This window comes from Thermomyces dupontii (assembly GCF_041956625.1).
Source record: "Thermomyces dupontii strain NRRL 2155 unplaced genomic scaffold VTN31scaffold_11, whole genome shotgun sequence".
Classification (NCBI taxonomy): Eukaryota; Fungi; Ascomycota; class Eurotiomycetes; order Eurotiales; family Trichocomaceae; genus Thermomyces; species Thermomyces dupontii.
The window spans coordinates 178,042-200,109 of NW_027192317.1; the positions used below are offsets into that span (position 1 = coordinate 178,042).

General features: G+C 56.1%; 8 protein-coding genes across 8 annotated transcripts; 3 read left to right on the forward strand and 5 right to left on the reverse strand.

Moving 5' to 3' along the window:
- Positions 1-97: 97 nt before the first annotated feature.
- Positions 98-2,006, forward strand: VTN31DRAFT_2136 (uncharacterized protein; the record flags this gene model as incomplete). Its single annotated transcript, XM_069402271.1, has 3 exons — positions 98-771; positions 830-1,846; positions 1,895-2,006. 3 exons carry the CDS (start codon positions 98-100, stop codon positions 2,004-2,006), a joined length of 1,803 nt encoding a protein of 600 aa, XP_069257232.1.
- A 218-nt stretch (positions 2,007-2,224) lies between these two features.
- Positions 2,225-3,238, reverse strand: VTN31DRAFT_2137 (uncharacterized protein; the record flags this gene model as incomplete). The annotated part of the gene is made up of 1 exon (XM_069402272.1): positions 2,225-3,238. One exon carries the CDS (start codon positions 3,236-3,238, stop codon positions 2,225-2,227), a length of 1,014 nt encoding a protein of 337 aa, XP_069257233.1.
- Positions 3,239-3,722: 484 nt separating this feature from the next.
- VTN31DRAFT_2138 (uncharacterized protein) lies at positions 3,723-5,548 on the forward strand (the record flags this gene model as incomplete). The annotated part of the gene is made up of 4 exons (XM_069402273.1): positions 3,723-4,051; positions 4,104-4,173; positions 4,223-4,285; positions 4,349-5,548. The coding sequence occupies 4 exons, from the start codon at positions 3,723-3,725 to the stop codon at positions 5,546-5,548; spliced, it is 1,662 nt and encodes a 553-aa protein (XP_069257234.1).
- A 1,609-nt stretch (positions 5,549-7,157) lies between these two features.
- On the reverse strand, positions 7,158-9,365 carry VTN31DRAFT_2139 (uncharacterized protein; the record flags this gene model as incomplete). Its single annotated transcript, XM_069402274.1, has 2 exons — positions 7,158-8,173; positions 8,231-9,365. 2 exons carry the CDS (start codon positions 9,363-9,365, stop codon positions 7,158-7,160), a joined length of 2,151 nt encoding a protein of 716 aa, XP_069257235.1.
- Positions 9,366-10,560: 1,195 nt separating this feature from the next.
- VTN31DRAFT_2140 (uncharacterized protein) lies at positions 10,561-11,715 on the reverse strand (the record flags this gene model as incomplete). The annotated part of the gene is made up of 1 exon (XM_069402276.1): positions 10,561-11,715. One exon carries the CDS (start codon positions 11,713-11,715, stop codon positions 10,561-10,563), a length of 1,155 nt encoding a protein of 384 aa, XP_069257236.1.
- Positions 11,716-12,291: 576 nt separating this feature from the next.
- Positions 12,292-15,840, reverse strand: VTN31DRAFT_2141 (uncharacterized protein; the record flags this gene model as incomplete). Its single annotated transcript, XM_069402277.1, has 3 exons — positions 12,292-14,595; positions 14,647-15,094; positions 15,149-15,840. The coding sequence occupies 3 exons, from the start codon at positions 15,838-15,840 to the stop codon at positions 12,292-12,294; spliced, it is 3,444 nt and encodes a 1,147-aa protein (XP_069257237.1).
- Positions 15,841-17,551: 1,711 nt separating this feature from the next.
- Positions 17,552-20,374, forward strand: VTN31DRAFT_2142 (uncharacterized protein; the record flags this gene model as incomplete). The annotated part of the gene is made up of 1 exon (XM_069402278.1): positions 17,552-20,374. One exon carries the CDS (start codon positions 17,552-17,554, stop codon positions 20,372-20,374), a length of 2,823 nt encoding a protein of 940 aa, XP_069257238.1.
- A 139-nt stretch (positions 20,375-20,513) lies between these two features.
- On the reverse strand, positions 20,514-22,018 carry VTN31DRAFT_2143 (uncharacterized protein; the record flags this gene model as incomplete). Its single annotated transcript, XM_069402279.1, has 3 exons — positions 20,514-20,765; positions 20,827-20,934; positions 20,993-22,018. 3 exons carry the CDS (start codon positions 22,016-22,018, stop codon positions 20,514-20,516), a joined length of 1,386 nt encoding a protein of 461 aa, XP_069257239.1.
- Between the last annotated feature and the right edge of the window lie 50 nt (positions 22,019-22,068).

Sequence of the window (22,068 nt, forward strand, 5' to 3'; positions counted from 1 at the left end):
TTTGCAGCCAATTTACTCTTTGAATTAGTGTCTTGACCGTTCCAGCAGCACGAACCTCATGGGCGCTTCCATTTGAGGTCCTTACATTCCAGGTTCAATGCGTCGTGCTGCTCTCCAGGCTTTCCGCACTGCTCGCCGCTCTCCGTTATGGAAAATCAGCGGTAGAAGGGCCTATGCATACTTCTCCAGCAATCCAACGGTCGCCGGGAGGCAAACTTCCTTCATCCCGGCCTCTCTCCAGTCCTCGATGCACGTGCGAAACTTCTCCCTCGCGTTCATATCGACCCTGGTAGCATCGGGAGCGTGGTACGCGTACAAGGGCACAACAGAGCAGTCGACCGTCCTCAACGGGACCTCTGTTAGTTCACTCCAGTCGCGGGGAATAGCCGACACGACCCCGAGGACCGCGGGGAGCGATGATGGCGAGTCGCACAACCGCCGTGCTTTGCTAGTTGAGAACGATCAGTTTTATGCGACGACGCTGTCCAGTGATATTCCCCTGTCCAAGGAGACGGATGACTCGGACAGAAGAATACTGGGGATGTTGACTCCAGAGCAAGCGACGCAAAAGCTTCGTAAGAATGAGGAGTCGTACCTTGTGAACCGCGGTCAAGGAGTTGTCCGATATGATCTTGTCCAGGTTCCCAGTAACTCGCCCATCGAAGATGATCATGCGGAGAAAATCGTCGAGGTTCCTCACTTCGTGGCTGGCGCAACAGACGGGCCGGCCAATAGTGATTGGATGTTCTGGGGCGTTTTTGATGGGCATTCGTATGTTGACCATTTTGATAACTCTCCCTGCAAATTGCTAATGAAGCCCTTGAACCAGTGGTTGGACTACGTCGGCTAAACTCCGTAACGTCTTGATCTCATACGTGGCACGGGAGCTGGACTTGACGTACAAGAAGGCTGCTGCGGACCCGTCGCTGCGAGCGCCGTCGCCGGAGGCAATAGATGCTGCGATCAAGCGTGGGTTTGTGCGTCTCGATAATGATATCGTGCACGAAAGTGTCAACATGGTGATGAAGGCCAATTCTCGACGCGTTGCCGCTGAAATTCTGGCCCCGGCCCTGTCAGGTTCTTGCGCGCTTCTGGCGTTTTTTGACTCGGCTTCCAAGGAGCTCCGCGTCGCAGTAGCGGGTGACTCGCGCGCCGTGCTCGGGCGGCGAACACCCAGCGGCAAGTGGACTGCCGTCGCGCTCTCGGAGGATCAAACGGGTAGTACGCCCTCGGAAGTCAAACGCCTGCAGCAGGAGCATCCCGGAGAGCCGAATGTTGTTCGGAATGGCCGCATCCTGGGCCAGCTGGAACCCAGCCGAGCGTTTGGTGACGCGTTTTATAAATGGACGAGAGAAACGCAGGAGAAGATCAAGAACCGCTTTTTCGGTCGTACTCCCAATCCATTTCTCAAATCACCTCCGTATGTGACTGCAGAGCCTGTCATCACGACAACGAAGATCGATCCGAAGCAGGGCGACTTTTTGGTCCTGGCGACGGACGGTCTGTGGGAGATGCTTAGCAATGAAGAGGTCGTCGGCCTTGTTGGCCAGTGGATCGAGACCCAAAGATCCGGCGGCGGCGACGGCAGCCGCTCATGGCTCCAGGGATGGTTCGGATCGGAACAGCAGCTGCCCGTTGAGAAGGCATCATCGAGCGGGGCGAACGGGGATGGCCAGCGCGCTCCGATCCGCCAGCGGCAGTACGATATTCCCGGTGCCGCCAAGCGTTTTGTGGTGGAAGACAAGAACGCTGCGACCCATCTCGTCCGGAACGCGATGGGTGGGAAGGATCGGGACATGGTTTGTGCCTTGTTGACGCTGCCTAGTCCTTACTCACGGCGATACCGGTATGTTTGTTTCAGTCCTGTACATGATTGATGCTAATAGACTACTAGGGACGATATCACCGTCGAAGTGATTTTCTTTGGTGAAGGGCCTGATAACCGAAGCGTGACAGTCAACTCCGAAGCAACTGCTCCGTCAGAGCCACCAAAGGCCAAGTTGTGATTTTAGAGGACATCATTTCTAAGGGTGTTTCGTTTCTTGAATGGATCGGCGTTTCAATGGTGACTTTTTTTTTTTTTATCAATGTTTCGATGATTGATAGCCTATATTCCCAAGTCATAGATAATGTTTTCGGTCCTTCAAAGATACTCTATTTACACTGTCCCAGACCATCTCCTGAACTCCTCGTAGAATGACTAATGATACATGGATATCGAGATTCAGAACGAAACCGGAGGCCTCCGCTCCCCAGGCTTCAAGACACCCACATACCGCGCCGACCATACATTCAACGGCTTGACCATAAACATGTACCGATCCAGGAACCACGACTGAAACGTCGCCGTGTTCGTACTCGCGATCCAGTAGATCATCAACCCCACAGGCATATTAGCCATGTACGCCGCATAGCCCGCATACACGGACAGAGACATAAAGGCGCCCTTGAGCATCAAGCTCATCAGTGACTTGGCCATCTCCGCCCCCGGCAATTCCGCGATCTGCAGCAGACTCGGCGTTTTCCAGCCGTAAAGGATATTCACGAGCAACGACGCGCTGACGATGGCTGGCAGAGCACCCGTGGGGTCTCCGTCGAGGAGGTTAGGGAACCACAGTGCTCCCTCAGTGGCGAAGGAAGGCTCCGCAACAATGGCATCCGCCCCAGCGGCACTCTCCCCACTCTTGCGGAGAAACAGCTGACGGAGCAGACCATACTCATTGCCGCACATGGCGCGCACGCCTTCCATGAGAGACAGCCACACCGGCAGCTGCAAGAACGGCACAAAGCGCCAGTACGGGTTGATCCTCCAGCGACGGTAGAGCAGCCGCGTTCTTTTCCTGATCTCCCGCGTGTATGAGGCCTGTGCCTGTGTGGGCAGCAGTCCTTCCGGTGATTCCCTACCCCGGGCCATGGTCATCTGCTGCAGATGTTTGCTCCAGGAGAGGACTAAAGGTGCGATATCTTGTTGTCGGCGGCCATGGATTTTGGAGTATATTTGAAGTGGGAACGCAACCACCATTCGGACGATGACGGCGGTAAGGGGGATTGAGGCGACCCATGGCAGGCCCGAAAGTGAGTGGACGCCATGCAGGAGGCTGGTAGAAACCGCTATGACCTCATTGACAAAGGGCGACGGTCTTGTAGCATGGAATTGGCGCCTAGCGACTGTTTGCAGAGCCGAATGCACCGGACGTTGCCGAGCCCATATTGGTGCTCGAGGTACTAGAGAATTCATGGGAGTTTGTCAATGGGACGGGAAAACCAAAACTGGCGCTGTCTCAAAACAACCGTCAACCGTGTTTAAAACGATCAATGGCCCGCGCTGTATCCAAGCAAGTCCGCAATTTGAGCAATCGATCATATCGGCTGGAAACCTCATCTCAAGATGCGCGAGACATGATTTTGCATTGTTTGTCTCTTATCATCACGTGACTAGATAGGCTATCCGATAAGCGTGTTTCAACAGTGGAGTGGATCATGAATGAATCACCCATGAAGTGATCATTGCAGGCTTTAGGCTCGCTCAAAAGCGAGGGCATTTTCACAACTGGCTGACAGCAAGCTCGCCAGGGCTTATCTTATCTTGCATTCATTTGCAATTCCCTTTTCTTATTTCAGTATGACCTAGGATCAAGCTTGAATTCTAAATTGATACCTACTAGCCTACCTTGTTCATGTGATCTCGGTTGCAGTTATATCAACAACAGCAGCAGCCAAAGATGGCCCTGACCACGACTATCGTTACCATCCTAGTGCTGATTGCATCGATCGGTCTACTGCCGGCAGTGACCGGATACATCCTACGCGCGATTCTCCGCATTGTTGGCTGGTCCATCGAGAACAAGACAAAGGCACGGAGGGAGTCGATCTGGTCGCGAGTACGCGCAGAGGAGGAAAAACTGCGAAAACAACGGGCCAAGTCCGCGTCGGGCTCGACAGAAGATGAAGATTGGGAGAAAGTGGAAAGTCCACCGGAGGAGAAGACCCAGAATCGGGAACCGTTGACAGATGGCTGGGAGGGCATTATTGGCTTTTTCCATCCTTTTTGGTGAGTGAGAATGGAATATCAGACTTATCAGACGTGCTGATGGTGAGATTAGCAATGCTGGAGGCGGTGGAGAGCGTGTGCTTTGGGCGGCGGTAAAGGCGACACAGCAGCGATGGCCAAAGGTACAGCCCTGCTCCGAGTATGAGATGGCATTGGCTGACGGTTTTGCAGGCTGTGTGCGCCATCTACACCGGCGACAATATTACGAAAGAAACTATGCTTGAGAGAGTAAAGGTCAGATTAAACTCGAAACAAAGACAACGGGGATGATCGAATGCCGGTGCTCATTGCGAGTAGACGCGGTTCAATATCGAGCTCCACCCTCCCACCGTCGTTCTTGTGTACCTTTCTACACGCAAGTATGTCCTCAGCAGCATGTACCCGGTCATGACCCTTCTAGGCCAGTCATTGGGGTCACTGATCGTCGCGTACGATGCTTTCAATCTGCTGGTTCCGGACGTATACATCGACACGATGGGATACGCATTCACCGTTGCGTTGTGCAAATACCTGTTCCCGAACATTCCGACAGGGGCATATGTACATTACCCGACTATCTCGACGGACATGCTGGAGTCATTGGACGACCAGTCGAGCACCAAGGGGCTGAACGCGGGTGCCGGGTCAGGATTCAGAGGGGCTGCAAAGAAAAAGTATTGGCTCTGGTTTGCGCGATTGTATGGATGGGTGGGGAGCAAAGTGGACGTGGTGATGACCAATTCTTCCTGGACATCCGCGCACATCAACGCTCTCTGGGGACCGTGGCGGAAGGGGCTACGTCATAAAGAGGCCCGAGTGACCTTCCCACCGACGGCCGTGCTGGAAATGCACTCGGCGATCGAGGTCAGCGCGCAGACTGAAGCGGAGCGGGAGCCGAACATCCTGTACATTGCACAGTTTCGCCCAGAGAAGAACCACACTCTGGTGCTGCGAGCGTTTGCGCGTTGTCTGGAGAACCACCGACGAGCGCAGCGGAATACGCCGGAGCCACGGCTGATTCTCATCGGCTCGGTTCGCCAAGGGTGCACGGACGAAACGCACATCTACAACCTGCGGCTGCTTGCGCACGAGCTGCGGATCCGCGAGCAGACCACCTTCCTCTTCGACGCAAACTGGCCGACAGTCCTGGAGCACCTGCGGCGGGCGTCGATCGGGACCAACGCGATGTGGAACGAGCACTTTGGGATCGGCGTCGTGGAGTATCAAGCGGCGGGGCTCATCTGCGTGGTGCATGACTCGGGCGGGCCGCGTGAGGATATCGTCACGGATCTGGGGCCTGGCTCTGCAGGGAACGGCGGCAGTGGTGCGACGGGCTTCCGAGCCACGACGGAGGAGGAGTTCGCAGCGGCGTACGAGGCCGCGTTGGCGCTTCCGCGGGATGAGAAGATTGCCATGAGGCTCCGCGCGCGGCAGTCGTCGCTGCGGTTTACAGAGGAGGAATTCTCCAGGAAATGGATTGAGGGGGTCGAAAGCTTGTTAGCCTTAGTCCCAAGGTAGATATGTCATCATATGCAGGGAATGGATAGATATCTCCAGCTCCGAGTAACGCGGATGCATTTGGGACCTGCAGCTACTTTCAACCTTCTCCAGCTTCGCAATGTCAACTGAAGTGTTAATATTCAACACCATTAAGGCCTCAATTCTCGATCCTCTCTTCTTTCACAATATTATAGACCACCAGCACCTGCCGGCAACCTTCTTGAGTTACTGCAGTGGCTAGTGGGAGTATTTATTTTACGAGGGATTGGGATTTACCCTTGGAAGTGCCGCGGGTGCCCATCCCGGGGTCAAAGGAGTACTGCATTGGGCCAATGTAGGGCTGAAATGGTGGATTCGTGAGAGGGAGGCGCTTGATATTCCTCGCGGTCCTTCAAGGTAAGGTCCTCCTCTCCGAGACACTTGTTGTATACATACTATAGATACATCCTCCCCTCGACGCCTCCGCGGCCCTGCCCTGAAAGACTGAACTCGCCTACCTGGGGGAAACACGGACCGTCCGCAGTTCCCGGTCCATGGAGAAGAAATACCGCGAGACTCTCAACAAGTATGAACGATTCATTCCAACCCAGAGAAGACCACTTCCATCTAAATCACTCGAAGCATAAGTATACATCGAAACCACTCCCTTCCAATGAGGATGAACTCTTTGCGGCCTGTTCTTTCAGACCCCAGAGGTCCAGCCAAGCGATACCTAGTATCTTCGTGTCTGATGACCTTCGACACCACCTGGGTTGATTGATTGAGTGGGAGCAAGCCTCTGTGCTAAGTACCTTTTTTTTTTTTTTCCTCATCGCGAGGAATAGTCCTTCCAAAAAACTACAATGACCCGGAATCATCCTCCCTTCTTCCCAACCGACTGGATCTCGATATCTTCCCATGACGAACAAGAGAAGGCGGGAAGCTACCATGGGACGTCCGTCTTCCAATAATGAAGCCTCATTTCATTTCCGCGCCATGGAATATAGTATACAACACGAACCCCGCGGCCTTTGTTTCTCTCAGCCCGGCTCTGTCCGATAGGTAGTAGTACTAGTACTTATCGTTCTGGAAGGGGAGAAAAAAAAGAAAAACGTGCAAAACACAGCAGGAAGAAATATTAGGATAGACCATCTCGAGGGTCCCCGTGATGCGCTTAGTATTGGCGAGGACGGTGGTGCATGAATGAAGAGGTAATAAAAAAGGGATCTCATGCCACAGGTGAAAAGAGCGGGAATCAACGAACCGACATTAGCCGTTTTGATGATTATGACGAGGATGAGTAGAACGCATTCAGTTCATCGCTTGGGGTAGCTAGGAATCACTCTCAACTCCGGTATCCAGGATTACCTTTTTTAGTCCATTGATGGATTCAACCAGATGTATCAAAGTCAACCGGCTCGTGTTCAATTCAGAGACAGGCATGGGAAAAATTCACCGAGAGAACTCTAGACAAAAAATATTCATGAACTTCATCAGAATAAAATCCACCCATTCAAAAGATATTGACAAAGTCCCAACCAGCCCAAAGTAGCGAAACAGGAACAAATGAAAAAGAAATGACCCCGTAACGCCCGCCATCTACATTCAATGATCTGAAGGCTCGTCCGAAACGGCTACTGTATGTAGCTCATGTGTTCAGCTCCATTGGAGTCCCCGGCCCCGCCTGGCTGACATGATGATACATCCCTGGCGACGACGAAGGCGCGTGGTAGCTCGACCCCAGCCCCGAGTCCTCGTCATCGCAACCCAGCTCGCCGCCGGAGCTCGCATCGAAGCTACTGCGCCCGCTTACGTCGTTGGCATCATCCCCGCCGGCCGCGGCAAGCTGGTCCCATTGGAGGGTTTGGAGAGCCGGGTACTGTGCGAGTAGGGCCGCGGGTAGAGTGAATCCGCTCCCGCCTCCGCCCCCGCCGGACATCATCATTGGTTGTGGGACTGGTTGTAGATGACTTTGTTGTTGTTGTTGCTGTTGTTGCTGCTGCTGCTGCTGCTGTTGTTGTTGTTGTTGCTCGGCAAAACTTCGGTTCCGTTCATTCGCTTCCTCATCTAGCAAGGGCTTGATGCATACCCGGCCGGCTTCGGACCGGAAATGCCGACCCAGAGCATCGGCACGCGCAAAGCGCCGGCCGCATCCCCACTCACTGCCGTTCGCCAGCTCCCCATGACAGACAAACTTCTTCTCACCCGAGTGGAGCCCCTCGTGGCGTTTGCGGTCGTGTTGTCGCGCAAATGCCTTGCCGCAGACTGTACACACGAACGGCCGTTCATCCGTGTGCGTGCGCAGATGTGACCGCAGGTTGTACGCCCGCGTGAAGCGCTTCGGGCAGAGATGGCATTGGAACGTGGCCGGGTGCTTTTGCACCCGCTTCGACTCCGTCGGCGAGGAGCCTGCGCGCTGCGGATCGGCGAGATCCAGGATGTAATTGCGACTGTCGAGCGATGAGGTCGACAGTCGCCGATTCGCTCGGGCCGCTGGAGACGGGGCTCTGGACCCTGGGTTGCTTCGGGAGGAATCAAAAGGCGATAGAGACCGCGGCGACGACGCGGATAGCGGGCCCAAGCTGCTCGTCGTGGACACCGAGTTCGAAGCCGGACGCCCGATAGGCCGGCCAAAGGGGTCGGACTTACTCCGACCACGCGATCCTGAAACAACTCTCTCATCAGCCGGAGGGTAATCACTGAATTAGATCATACACATACGAGACGATGGAGGACTGAGGGCATCCATATCGCCCTCATTCTCCGGACCAAAGCTGGGCACGCGCGAGGGCGGCGCCAGCTCTACATTGATCGACGGCGGCGGCGCCATCTGAGACGCTTGGCCCATTTCGGAGGACTGGTTGTTGTCCAGACCAGGGAAGGGCGATGGCTGCGACGAGCGGGAATAGATGCCTTCATTGGGCATGTCGTTGGCTCCCTGCGGGCCACGCTGCGGAGACAAATACGGACTATGTGCGGGACTCAGCCCTTGTTGTTGCTCCGACAAGCTAAAGGACTCGATCCCGAGGACGTTGTCAAAGAGACTCGGGTCGTTTTGCGCAGACAGCATAGGGGACGGATTGCCTTCGACGTCAAAGCTGTCATTGTTCGCCATGAACGGGGAGTGCGATACGGACGAGACATCGGAGTGCTCAGACGGTGCCCGGCGATGGCCCTGAAACGCGGGTTGGCTCAGCAAGCCTTGCCAGTCCTGCTGGCTTGTGATGTATGCGGCGCTGACAGGATCCAGGGAAGTATGGCGCGAATGCTGCGGGGAGTACAACTGCGGAGGCGACGTGTGGCTGACGGGCGACTGGTGTTGCTCCGGGGTCAGGAACTGCGGCGACGAGACATCGCTCACCAGATCGGCCGGGTTGACCGACGCGCCCGCACCTGCCCCAGCGGACTGTTGCTGTGACTGCGGATCCAACATCAGCGACGACGGGTCTAGGTTGCCACTGTTCCCCTCCGAGGGATACTGGTGGAAGTCAAAGTCGGTCGGGTTGGAGTTGAGTAGGTTGGAGAAACTCTCATCTCGCTGCTGCGCCGCCGACTGTTCGAGCTGACTGGCAAAGCTCGCCGCAAAGGAGGGGGAATACTGTTGACTCGAACGGAAGGCCCCCTGATCGGGCTGGGGAGATTGCGCAGCAATGTAGGAAGAGTATTGCTCGGTGCTGGCCGAGCCCTGCGTCGACGGCGCGTAAGACATGAACGGACTGGTCGTTGTTGCGGTAGACGGGGTACCAATTTGGACGCCGGGGTCTTGGAACGGATGCGGCGAGGGGCTGACACTGCGATGCTTGACACCCACGGAAGGGGATCTGCCGCGTTCAAATTGACCTTGAAATGTGTCCATGGTAACTTTGTGGAGGGGAAAAAAAGTGGTCAGGAGAGCAGGATAGCAGTCGATTCAACCTAGTTAAGCCCCACGCAGTTCGCACTTCGCAAACTAGAGCTCGCAAAATATAGATATTGATGCGCGCGATTCGGTAGACCCAACGGAACGTCAGGTTAGACCAGAGGCATCCACAGTCTCGAATGGACCGACGGCGGAATGCGAGTGTGCCCTGCGATCAGCCTGGCCGCCCATCCGCCGCGGAGCGGAGGTATCCAAACACCCCGAGCACTCGAGGCGACAGTCAACAACGGCGGCACCACGGCCACGGAGAGAAGAAACGACGGCGACCCGGATCGGCGCACAGCGGAGCGGCATCGACGGGCCTCCGCGCACAGTCAAGAGTCTTGTGTGGATAAATAAAAAGGAGCCGACTCGCGGCGGTGATGGAGAGATCGAAACTGGGGGGGGGGTGCCCAAAGCGCCAAGGGCCTCCAATCCACTGGATCGACGCGCTAAGCCTGATCGGGAATGGCGGGAGTTGGAGGCTCGAGCATTGCCAGACGGGGTTTTCGCGTACGGGGACGGGATTGATGACTTCGTTGTGTATTTGGAGAACACGGCACTGGCAGCATCGTTCTCCGAGTTGGCGCCGGGGGACAATGAGAGCCGCTATAAGTGACCCCATCGCTGCCGTTTCCACAATCACCTGGAACAATGTTGATCCGAAGGACTCGATGACTAACCGCTTCTCAGTTCTCACTTCGTCTGGCATGTGAAGAGGACGATTTGAATTCAAATTTCAAATTATCCTCAAATTTCATAGTTACCACACAATCACATTTCGCGACTGATGATTCGATCATGATGAGGCGGCTGAGCAGAACTATAGCAAATAGAGTTAAACCAAAACTTACCCTGCTCTGTGGATACGTCCGATTGGTCTGTTTATAATTCGATGTGGGACTTGGTATTCGGACACGAAACGCAAATCATCATTTTCAAATCCATTTTTACAAAGCCATGCTATATACGCCATACGGAGTACAGTATACGGATACAAATGCAATCCGTTCTGAAATTGAACCTTTCAAAGTACAGTAAATCAAACAACTGTGGACGTCGAATAATGATCATATCTAAGTGTCAAGGCGCGCATGCTCTGAAACGAAGAGTGGCTTTGCCGCTTTCGGCCTTTTGTTTTAATTTGTTAGTACTATGACTCCGAAGGAACAGGATACTCCCTCGGCCCTTCTGTACTGAGCACTACCACGACTGAATCCTTGCCGAGCACCACCTTTGCGGCCTCTGTGTCGCTCGCCAACCGCCTCAGCGCCGCGACCGTCGCCGCGCCGCAGGGCCCCGCGGTCACGGCCGGCCGTGACGAGGAGGAGGACGCGAGATACTCCACCGCCTGGTGGCTCTGACGACACGACACCGTGACCGCGACGTCCACCAGCCGCTGCAGATCCGGCCATGCGGTGGCCGACACCGTGCCGCAGTTCAGGCCTGCCATGATTGTCTCCGAGGTCGGGACGGTGATGCGCTTACCCGCCCGGAGACTCGCCCACAAACACGCTGCGGTGTCGGGCTCGACCGTGACGACCATCACCGGCTTGTCGCGGGACTTGCAGTACCGGGCCACCGCATGGGCAAGACTGCCGACACCGACGGGCACGACCACAGCATCGGCGGCGAGCCCAAGAGCGGCAAGTTGCTCCTCAACCTCCGCCATCATCGTCGCGTAGCCCTCGACGATCCACCCGGGGACGTCCACGTAGTCTGGTGGCAGGGAAGTATCCTGGATCAGCACCGCGGCGGGCGTCCGCGCGGCATATTCCGCGGCCTCGTGCACCGCGGCATCGTAATCACCATGAACCACTTGAACGGAGACGGTCGGCCCCTCGCCCGCGATCAGCTGCCGGGTACTCTCCTGCATATGCTCCGGGACAAAAATTTTCGCGTGCACGCCGAGAACCTTGCTCGCCATGTATGCGACGGCGCGGCCATGGTTCCCTTCCGTCGCAGCCACCAGAGTCACCGCGGCCTGCTGCGCGCGGGAGGAGAGCTCATCTAGACTGGAACGTGTGGGTGACGATACTGACAATCCAAACCGCGAGGACAATGCCCGGTAGCAACCCCATGCGGCGCCCAGGATCTTGAAGGCCGGGAGCCCGAACCGGTTGCTCTCATCCTTGAGGAGGACGGCCCGCACGCCAAGAACCGAAGCGAGATCGGGGAGGTTCACCAGCGGGGATGGGGCGTAGCCCGGGAGGGATAGATGGAGTTGTCGTGGGCCATGGGTGTCGGTCTGATTGCAGCGTTCTGTACCAGCAGAGGGGTTGACGTATACTGGTTGTTGCGAGATCATCTTCTGGTTCCGCAAGGGAAGATGTTGACAATGAAGAATTTGGGAAAAGGTGGGGGATATGTATCTCTCCAATTTGCTCGTCGATACGAGACAAGAGCGAGTCAAAAGAATCCCATACTATAACCAATTATTGACTCAAGTAACCAATGCTTGACTTGACGAAGAGACGTCCATTGCGAAAGAAACACCACAATATGTACACAGAAACGAATCAACAACACAAACGCCTCCCAATGCTGATTACTCCGATCCCAAGCAGATGCAGAAAGCCCAGACCAGCGTGGTAAAAAGGCCACGACCCTCGTACTGTACACAACTCACCCTAGACAAACCCAAGACAAAGGCCCAAAGTCCCCGGCCACAGCAAATGCAAGATAGAAATCGTAGAACCAAAGCCCCATGCCCATGCGTACATCATGTTGTCCGAGAGAAATAATACCAACCAGCACACACGTCCAGTCCCAGTGACAAGAAATCAAACGGAAGAAAAAAAAAAAAAAATCTCCTCAACCCGAGTTTGGAGCCGAGTTTGGAAAAGAAAAAAATGAAAGAAGATCGCACGTCAAAAACACGACATCATCGTCGCTTTCCAAAAACGATCCCCTCGTCTTCGGACTCGTCATGCTCGTCAATCTCGTGCTCTCGCCGGCACCCCTTGACAGTCACGGTGTCAACTGTGCGCAGCATTGACGGCACGGATCCGTCCATTTCTTTCGGCCGCTGCTCAACGGCGTAGGCCCGGAAGCCTTCGCTGCACAAGGACGACGCACCGGAAATGACCGATGGAATGCTGGGATGGGAGGTGCTCGGGGACATTCCATCATCCACCGACGTCGACGAGATGGTGGTCGCTGACGGGGGAGACCTCGTCATACCGGGGTTCTGAAGACAATGTATCGAGTCACGCGGGCTGACGTCGCTGGAACTGGAATTATGGTGGTGTGCGTCAAATGACGATGGGTGGTGCACCATCTGCAAATCATCCCCCAAATGCCCCGGTGAGGTCCCCCTGGATCCGTGATCACCATCGGGTGTCATGTGGTCCCCGGGCGCCCTCCAAAGAGAATTCGATTGAAAAGGCCTAGCTGACGGCGTGCGGTCGGCGGAGGAAAAGGGCTGGGATCGAGATGGTCTCTGCGGATGCGGACTGTGGACGTTCGAATCGCATTGAGAATCGCCGTCGGCTGGGCCATGTCCGCTGGCCAAGAGCGAGGCTTCACCTTCCGAGACATCGGATCCTCGCCGTTGACTGGACGCGCGGAAAACCCCCCCGGATCGGTAAGAGTGGGATTGGACGGATGTTGGATCGGGATGGCTGCGAGGTGGGGACGCGGGCCGCCCATCATCGGAGAAGACCGGCGCACGAATGGTCTTTGTCGAGTCCGCACTCGACAGCACGGACGCTGCCCGGGCAGAGCCATGCCGTCGCAGGAGACTCTGCCCACGCGGCGCATGACCTAAGCATTCGCTGCCTCTCCTCGCTTGGTGCCCAGACGGGTCCGTAGGGGCACTCTCTGGGCTGACCAACGCACTATGGGACAGGTGATGTTCCGGTTCCCGAGATGTTTTACCGACGCGATGCATATCCTCATCACCCCGGAGACTGGCACGGCGGCCCTCCCGAAAATCTCGGAACGAGTCCGCGTTCATACCGGTAGCGCTTGGAGTGCGCCGGCGACCATCTCGGCGACTATCACGCCGGTTCACGATGTAGCTGGACAACCGCGCCATCTGGTTCTTGACGCGGTCGACAAAGGGGACCTTGCTGACCGCGCTCGTCACTTCTTCGTTAGACACCTCGATGCGATGCACCTTGCTCTGGTCGGTCTCCTGGAGCCACAGATTCCGGTCCTTGGGCAGGCCCTTGACCACCCATGGGTGCTCCTTGATGGCTTTGATGGAGATGCGCTGCTGCGGGTCCTTGGTGAGCAGCCGCGTAAGAAGGTCCCGGAGATCCGGATCGATATCCTCATATCTGAGCTCGTCATCCCGCCGTTTGCTGCTGGGAATCAGGTTGGGGTCCGATGGAGGGTCGTACTCCACGGGCGCGAGGCGCTTGCGGGGAATGAACGGCTCATCCTTGCCAATGGACTGGAAAAGACCGTACTCGTCATCCGACACGAATGGGAGCCGGCCAAAGATCATGCCGTAGAGCGTAACACCGAGCGACCAAATGTCGATGGCGGCCGTGATCTTCGGGGGCCGACCTTGGTCGAGATATTCTTCGCTGATGTAGCAAAGTTCGGGCGCGTAGAACGCGGGAGTGCCTACGGTCTTGGACAACTCCCCTCGAGCATCATCCAGCTCAGCCGCGTCCGTCTCGGAGACATGCTCCTCATCATCATCACTGATCGGGCGTCCCAGATACGAAACCCCAAAGTCGGAGATTTTGACCTCCTTTTGGGCCGTCACCAACAGGTTGGCCGGCTTGATGTCACGGTGAATGATTCCCTGGTAGTGCAGGTATTCTAGACCGAGAAGGGCGTCCCGAAAGGCGTTCCGCGCCTCATCGATGGTCAAGCAGGGAACGTAGGACAGGTCATCATCCTCGGCACTCTGGTAGGCCGTGTCAAGTCCCAGTGGGAACTTGAACAGGCTCGACGTGCTATGCCGGGGTTCACACGGATCAGCAACGTAAGGGCCGTACATGCTCCCGTCAAAGGCAGCCAGGAACGAGTATTGTTTGTCGCGGTCATCCGCCGCGAGGTACTGGTCAACAGAAGAGACGTTGGCACTCTCAGGGAGATCTTCCAAGTTCAGATTCTGACTGACCGTGCGTGATAAAGAGGCTTCTGACGACTCATCGTCGGAGAGTGCGCCATGCTCCAAGCTCCACGCGGGAATGGGCGGATTTTTCCGGGACTTGGCTTGAGCTCGATACTTCTCCCGAGTCAGTTCTCGCAGGCGCTCTTGATGCTGGATCTCGCGCACCATTTGCTGTGCCTCCTCCAGCGTGGGCGAATCGTATATGCCCTGCTTTTCGCGCTCCATGCGCAGCTTGTCCACCTGCACGATGGCGTTGTTGCCCTTTTTCCGCCACTTGATCTCGCCGTTCTCGACGTATTCGAGAACGATGTAGACCTTTTGCAGATTTGGATCATCGATAACTTCCAGCAGACTGACAACGTTAGGGTGACGGGCCTTTTTCAAAATGGCTACTTCCTTCTTGACTTTATCTTCAGGGTCGCCGAGTTTTCCCAGGCGGCGGCGCTTGGAGTAGCGCTGAACGATCTTGATCGCGACGCGCTGGTTGGTATAGATGTGGCGACCCAACTTGACCTTGCCATGCTCCCCTCTTCCTAGCTCTTCCAGAATTTCGTAGTCGTTGATTCTCTTGTTCCCCGTCTCAGAGTCCCGTTCAATATCGGCGGTGTGTGTCCTGCATTACCGTGAGTAACGTGTAACCACCACGAAATGAAGACAAATGACGTACTCCTTGGGCGGCTGCAGATGCATCGGGTGCAGCAGGTGCGGGCTGCTCGGTCGACTGTCGTCGGAACCGATCGAGGGCGAAGTCCGGGCGCTCCGGCCCGAGAACAGGCCGGGCGTGGTGGATCCGCCGATGCGAAGGGACGAGTTGGAGCGATCGGTGTTTGAAGGATAGGAACTGCGACCGCGCAGCGGGGGTTGATACTGGAGGGCGGAGTAGGACTGATTGGGATAGACAGGGAAGTCCCCGGTCGACGACGACGACGACTGACCCGACTGTGACGAGGGCACCTGCAGTGAGGCAGGGGTGTCGGCCTGCTGCGATGTCCGACGGCCTAGCCGGGTTCGGTGAGTATGCTCGGAGCGGGCGTCGACGGCGGCGGCGTCTTCGTGCAGGGCACGCAGCGAGCTGGAAGAGGTCTTGGCGGATGAGCCGCGCGAGTCGCTGGAGGAGTGTGGCAGGAAATGCGAGGCGTAATGGGAGATGGCGTGGTAGGGCGACATGTCGTTGCGGGATGAGGACATTCTCAAATGCTGCATGGACGCCTGCATGCGGCTGGCGAAGGACGGGCCGGGCGACTCGGTCGCATCTGTGCTGTGCGAATCGTGGGCGGGGTGGTGCCGATCGGGTGAGTTGGAGCGGTGGCGACCATCGTCATGGTCGTCTCTCGACGACCGTCGCTCAAAGAGCCCCATGATGCCGAACTATCCCACGTATCCAAGCATGGAACGCATGTCTCACGGAGGCTGCAATAAGATTCTCGCGCAGCGTGAAGATCCCGTGGGCACACCTGGCCAGATGACAGTACGACACCCGGAACTCGACCCTGGGAGGATCCCGACGGGCATTCGTCCACGAAGCAGGCTTTTAGTTGGCGATCATTGACTTTTTTTTTTATCGAGTCTGTCTTGCTTTTTTTTTTTTTTTTCGTTCTTGCTTCTCTACAACTTCGCAGAAGCGATGCTGCTGAGGCTGATGGCAATGGGGAGGGATCAGAGAGGAAAAGGGCCGGGGACGGAAAAACAATGCGCCGGGGCAGCTGGCAGGGTGGGATTTTTGACGGCTTCGTATCGGATCAGATTAGACTTTCTGGCGGTGGGACAGTTTGCACTGTTTGTTTCTTCCCTTTTGCCACGAACTGCACACCTCTCCTTCCACCGGGGAAAAGAAAGAAAGAGACGAACAGCACTGTGACCACAAGAGGTAGTTAAGATGTGAGAAGGAAAGAAGAAGTGACCCGAAAAGAAAAGAGCAGGAGAAGAAAGAGGAAAAGAGAAAACCAGAAAGGAGAGGGGGTGTCAATTCGGTAAGTAACTAAGGTACATTACTTACAGTATCAGGCCGCCATGCTTGGCTAGGCTCCTCATCTCAGTTCTCAACCAGGCAAGAGGTGGTGGTCTGTGTGGCGCCAAGACCTTCCTAACTGGACCCTGAGCATCAAACCTGGCAAAGTTGAAATTGAGTTTGTCAGGCCTTGATTGGTACTTTTCGGGAAACTAGCCCAATGCGGAAATCACTAAAATGGGCTCATGCCTGCCATTTTGAAGGTTGAGGCGGTCCGTGAGCTTGGGCCCACTGTAAAGCCAATCGCATGATCCGAAGCATGTTGATTGGTGGATTTGGATCGGATCAACTCGGCTTCCGTGGGTCGCTTAGTCCGATCGTTTCAAACAGGACAAACACCCCCCCCCTCTTCCAAGCATGCCACGCGGTTGAATAATGACTCGGGTTGATCAAGGCTTGATTTCAGGAGGCGGGATATTTACTGATAACTAAGCCAACCTCGATAGACTTGAAGGAACTACTCCGTACAGTACTCGTAATTCATGCAAGGGTGATCAGAGTCAAAGAACAAGAAGACGAATCAATCGCCATCAATCCCACAGCTGTCATCAAGTAAATCGTCGTGGTCTTGGAAACTCGGTTAGGGTTAGGGCAAGGGTTCGGTTGGTCACGTGCATACAACCAATCACAAGCAGCCTCCGATTTCGGACCGCCCGGCCTTGGCTAGCCCTCTCTGTCTGTCAGTGACGCGATCAAGCCCGGTTGTCCCTTCAACAGCTGCGTCCGCATCGCAAACTGTAAACAGCTCCGTTTGCCAGGACAAACCTTCGCCGTTTGATTGGCCATGACGGATCATGATTCGGTCCAACAGCATCATCGGGATCTTTTGGGGTCGCACATGGTTGCATCAAAGAGATGGAGACAGTGACTGTTGTTTACTCCGTACAGATTCTCTCAATACCGACCGAGTAGTTCGCAATTATCGAGGACTCTTATTATTATTATTGCTTGACACTTGCACTTCAGCAGCGCACTTTGTACACAAACCGTTCGCCTGATGAAACTGGAAAAATAAAAATAAAAAATAAAATCCCATGGCCTGCGTGTCCGCGACATGAAACCATGCCTCCGCTCGGCCTGTCTCGCAGCAGCAGGGCAGTGCTCGTCGGCGGCGTGCTGCTGCTGGGCCTCCTAGGCCAACAACAGCCCGTCTATGCAATGGTGCCTTATATTCCATCGCGATTGTTCTTCCAGTCGAATCACAATTCCACGCGGGCCTACCTGCTCCAGCCCACCGCCAACCAACACCAACAGGAGACAGTGCAGCTGTTGGCGCTGAACCTGTCCCACATTGAAGTCAATGACCCGCCGTTCGTCGTCCTGCAAGAGAGTGTGCCATTTGCCAGCGATGCCGCGGGAAATGCTTGGGTCGCTTTTACCATCGACGCGGGGGGCGTCGTGGTGTACGCGGGTCATTGTCGAGAGCCGGAGCCTGGCACCATCTGGACGTTCCACCCGGATGACTCCGACGCGGTCGGCAATGGTGCTTGGTCGTCGGCGCCGGCCATTGCAGGAACAGGGAGCAGCGACGGCATCGGGCCGAGGTATCTCGCCGGCGGGTTCGGCTTTGCGTCATCGAAGAATGGCAGTGCACCGACACTGTACACCTTTGGAGGGTTGTGTCCTCAGACCGACGATGGGGACAACAACTCGGACTGGGTGTCAATGTCCAATTACTCACGAGTCTTGACCGTGCTGAAACCCACTGAATCATCGAGCCCATCCCGCTATGAAGTCAGCGCGATCGAGGCTAAAAACGCTCCCGTGGCCGAAGCGGGATCCGCCGTCACGCCGCTAGCACTGACGACGTCGACGACGGCGGAGGGCAAGGTGCTGCAACAGGGCGACTATCTCTTCCTCGGCGGCCACACGCAGGATGCATTCATCAACATATCGAGTCTCGCGCTGCTGTCTCTGCCGCAGCAGGCGTGGAGCTTCCGTTCCATGGACCCGACTGTCGAAGACATCGATCAAAAGGACATAGCGGTAGGGAGCCCCGATCCGGTCGACTCCCGCTCGGGCCATTCCGCGGTGATGACCACGGACAGAACGCGAGTGGTGGTGTATGGCGGCTGGATAGCAAACACAGCAACCCCGGCAAAGCCGCAGTTGGTGATATTAAACATACCCGAGGTTTATGGGGGTACGACGCCGGACTGGTCCTGGTCCGTGCCATCGCAGCCAGACGGCTCCGATCTGTCTCCAGGTCATGGGATTTTTGGACATGCAGCGATGATGCTGCCGGGGGACGTCATGCTGATTGCGGGAGGCTACAACATCCCAGCTTCTGAGAAGCGAGCGTACTCGGATATCGAAGCGAACGCCCGGGTCTTTCTTTATAATGTCACGTCCAACAGTTGGCTGTCATCTTACACCCACCCGGACTCTGAAACTCACGACACGAGCTCGTCGAGTGGCCCACTCTCCGTCGGCGGAAAAGTAGGAGTAGCCGTGGGCTCGCTCGCCGCCGCTCTGGTCATCCTCGCCGTGCTCCTCTTTTTCTGGCGACGCAAGCGCTGGGCTCGTCGCCGCTTCCGGGAACGAGAGCTGCGCAAGCTCGCCCTCGGCGCGGAGCGACCTCATGTCTTTACGGAGCCAGGCATGGCAGCAAGCTATCGAGGTCCGGGCCCGATGATGGAGGAGAAACAGCGAGGATCTTTCTTGTCAAACTCACTTCAACCTCAGGCCATGTACGGTGGCATGCATGCGGCAACAGCATCCGAGCCAGAGAAGATGGGGTTGTTGGTGGACAATATGCCCAGTCCACTTCGACGAGGGTCGCATGCAGCTGGTTCTTTCCACTTGGCCCGTCTGCAGTCGTACGATCAGTGGAGGGGCAGCCATGGCATGGGCAGCATTCATCCGATCGACGAGCGTGAGGAATTCGACATGCCGCCGTCAAAGACTCTGCCCAGGGAACAGTGCTCACCAAGTCGCGCAAAAGAATCATATGTGGATACACTTGCCTCTCACCCGGCCTCCAAGCACGTAGACAACATCCCACAGAATCGTGCGGATCATGGTGAACGCCCTAGCTCGGAATCCCGGGACGAATTGGAGGGAACATCATCAAACCCCTCCGACTCGCCCGTCGAAACCGCACCATCCATTCTACGATCAATCGCCGACTCTGCAAGAATCAGACTCGTTTCTGGATCCGACGCTTCAGGACCGTCTACCAAAGCAGATTCCATCGGCAGCGATCGCCAGAAGCCCGTAGAAACGACGACCGGCCAGCGGGACACCGCGCATCATCCTGTCCACCACGAGTCTCTACCCCTTCCGTTCGACCAAACCAGCGCGACAGACTCGTTCGCGACGGCACCCACTTCCCTAAAACGCTCCTGGCAAGAAGCGGAGACTCTGCTGCGCACGGGTTTCGAGAGAGACACCTCCCCGCCCGAGTCCCCGATCCGATTCTCGGCCGTGAGCACGAACCTGAAGCAAACCTCAGTGACGTGGATGGAGAGTCTGAAGAGGACGTTCAGTCGGGAGAGGTTCACTCCGCCGACCACACCAGAAGGCACAGCCCAGGACGCTGTTCCCCCCGTCACGGAGAATGAAGAAACTCCAGCAGCAGAGGTACCGAGGCGACCGGTGAGCGTGTCAAACAGCTATCTCCAGCTCCGCCGCGGGCCGCGCGACTGGGCGGTTGACGTCCCTGAGGACTACTTCCCGGGAAGGGAGGACAACGCCCACGACGAAGACGAAGACTGGGACGTCGAGGCGGCGGCCAAGGGCCGGTTGGTGCAGGTCACCTATACGGTTCCCAAGGCGAAGCTGCGGGTGGTCAATGCGGGCGTTGGCGATTTGGTGCTGGGAGATGATAGTGATGAATCCGATCGAGCGGAGCGGGTGTCCATTAACGAGGTGAAACGAGAATGATATGATCATGATCACGTTTTTTTCTTTCTTGGAACGAAGCACACTGTACGACTACATAAATGGGACTTGGGTTCATGGTTAAGTGATTCGATTTGTACTTACAACCTTTGAATAAATGACTGCTGTACAAGTTTTCATCCTAGTTTGCCCCAAACATCCCGCCCAAGTACCTCCCCAGCTCCGCCGCGAGCGCGTTCCGCTCGACAGTACCTGTGTCCGATTTGGGGTCACGCAAGGCTTGCATCAAAAGTTCAGTCCAAACGCCCTGCGTGAGTTCATGCAGGTTCCGGCCCAGGAGAACCTCCCTTGCATGACTAAGACTGTCTTGCTCACTAACGGAAATATCAGCGTCGACGATGGAGCCGCGCTTGACACGGAGAAAGACCTTCGTCTAAAGAATTGACACCAAGTTAGCGTGCAATTAGCTGAGGGCCCAATAGAGGGCAACGTACAGATGGTGGGAGGAAGTCTGGCAGCGGCGGTCGAGGACGGGGATCATCCTGCGTCGGGAAAGTCGAAAATGTGAACTCTGGGGTCTGCAGGAATCTAAAGTCGAGAGACTATACAATCTTTCTTTTTAGATACGCGAATTACGGGATGAGCAAAACGGAAGCGCACCTTTAGAGTGTCTACATTGCGCCGAATAAATGGCACCAGATCAAGCTGCTCATCCCCCACGGCCCCAGTCACCCATTCGTCTCCTGCCTGGAGCTCTCCCTCACTGACATGCGCGCGCTTCGCACGGCGTAGGACATCACCGCCCGTGCGGTACAACGCAGCAAACTCGTCCATGACGCTAGCGATGACGGCCTGCATGGAAAACTCCGTCATGGCATCCTTGAGGGCCCATGCCACGTTCGCGACGGGCGAGCGCACGCTGCTCACGCCCTTAGCGTGGATATACGGCCTGGCAGGGGAGCGGAGATAGTCCCCTATGTGTCCAATGTTAGGCGAGTCAAGGAGACACGTCCCGTGGTGCAATGCCCGATGGCGCGTCAACTTGAACGCGGAGCCGGAGATCTTGAAAGCATTGGGGGATGCTTCCTGCGGGGGATCCAGTGCAGTAGTGGTTGACCTCTGTCTTCTCGCTTCAAGCAGTTGATCATTACTGCTCAAGACGATATCATGCCGCTCATTGACATGGGCCGTGACGGCGCCGATCCGGCGCAGCGCGCGCACCGCCATTTCCGCGTGTTTGTCGCGCGTAAATGTCTCCCGTGGACAGATCACGCTGTAGTTCAAGTTCCCCAGATCGTGAAACACGGCGCCGCCGCCGCTGTGTCGGCGGACATAGAGTACCTCATCGCCGCCGTCTCCCGCAGCAGCTTCTGCTCCTAATCGTAGAGCACCCAAGTTGGTCTCCAGCCACGGATTCTGGTTCCGCCCAATGACGACGCATGGCCGATTGACATAGAGAAAAAGAATGTTGGAGTCATTCGGAGCGTGTTCAAGGAGGAATTGCTCGATCGAGAGGTTCACGTACGGGTCTGTCGACAGGGACTGATAGATTTGGTGTTTGGAGGAGCTCCGGCTGGCAAGTTCGGCGAAGCGCGACGTCGTGTATGTTGAGTTAGGGCGATAGAACAGGCGGGGGCCAAGTCTCCAGCCTGCTGCAGACTGGCCGCACCGCCATAGTGGACGCATTGGGCTCAATGGATGAGCTCTGCTCTGCTGCTAAGCTTCGGCAGCTTAGA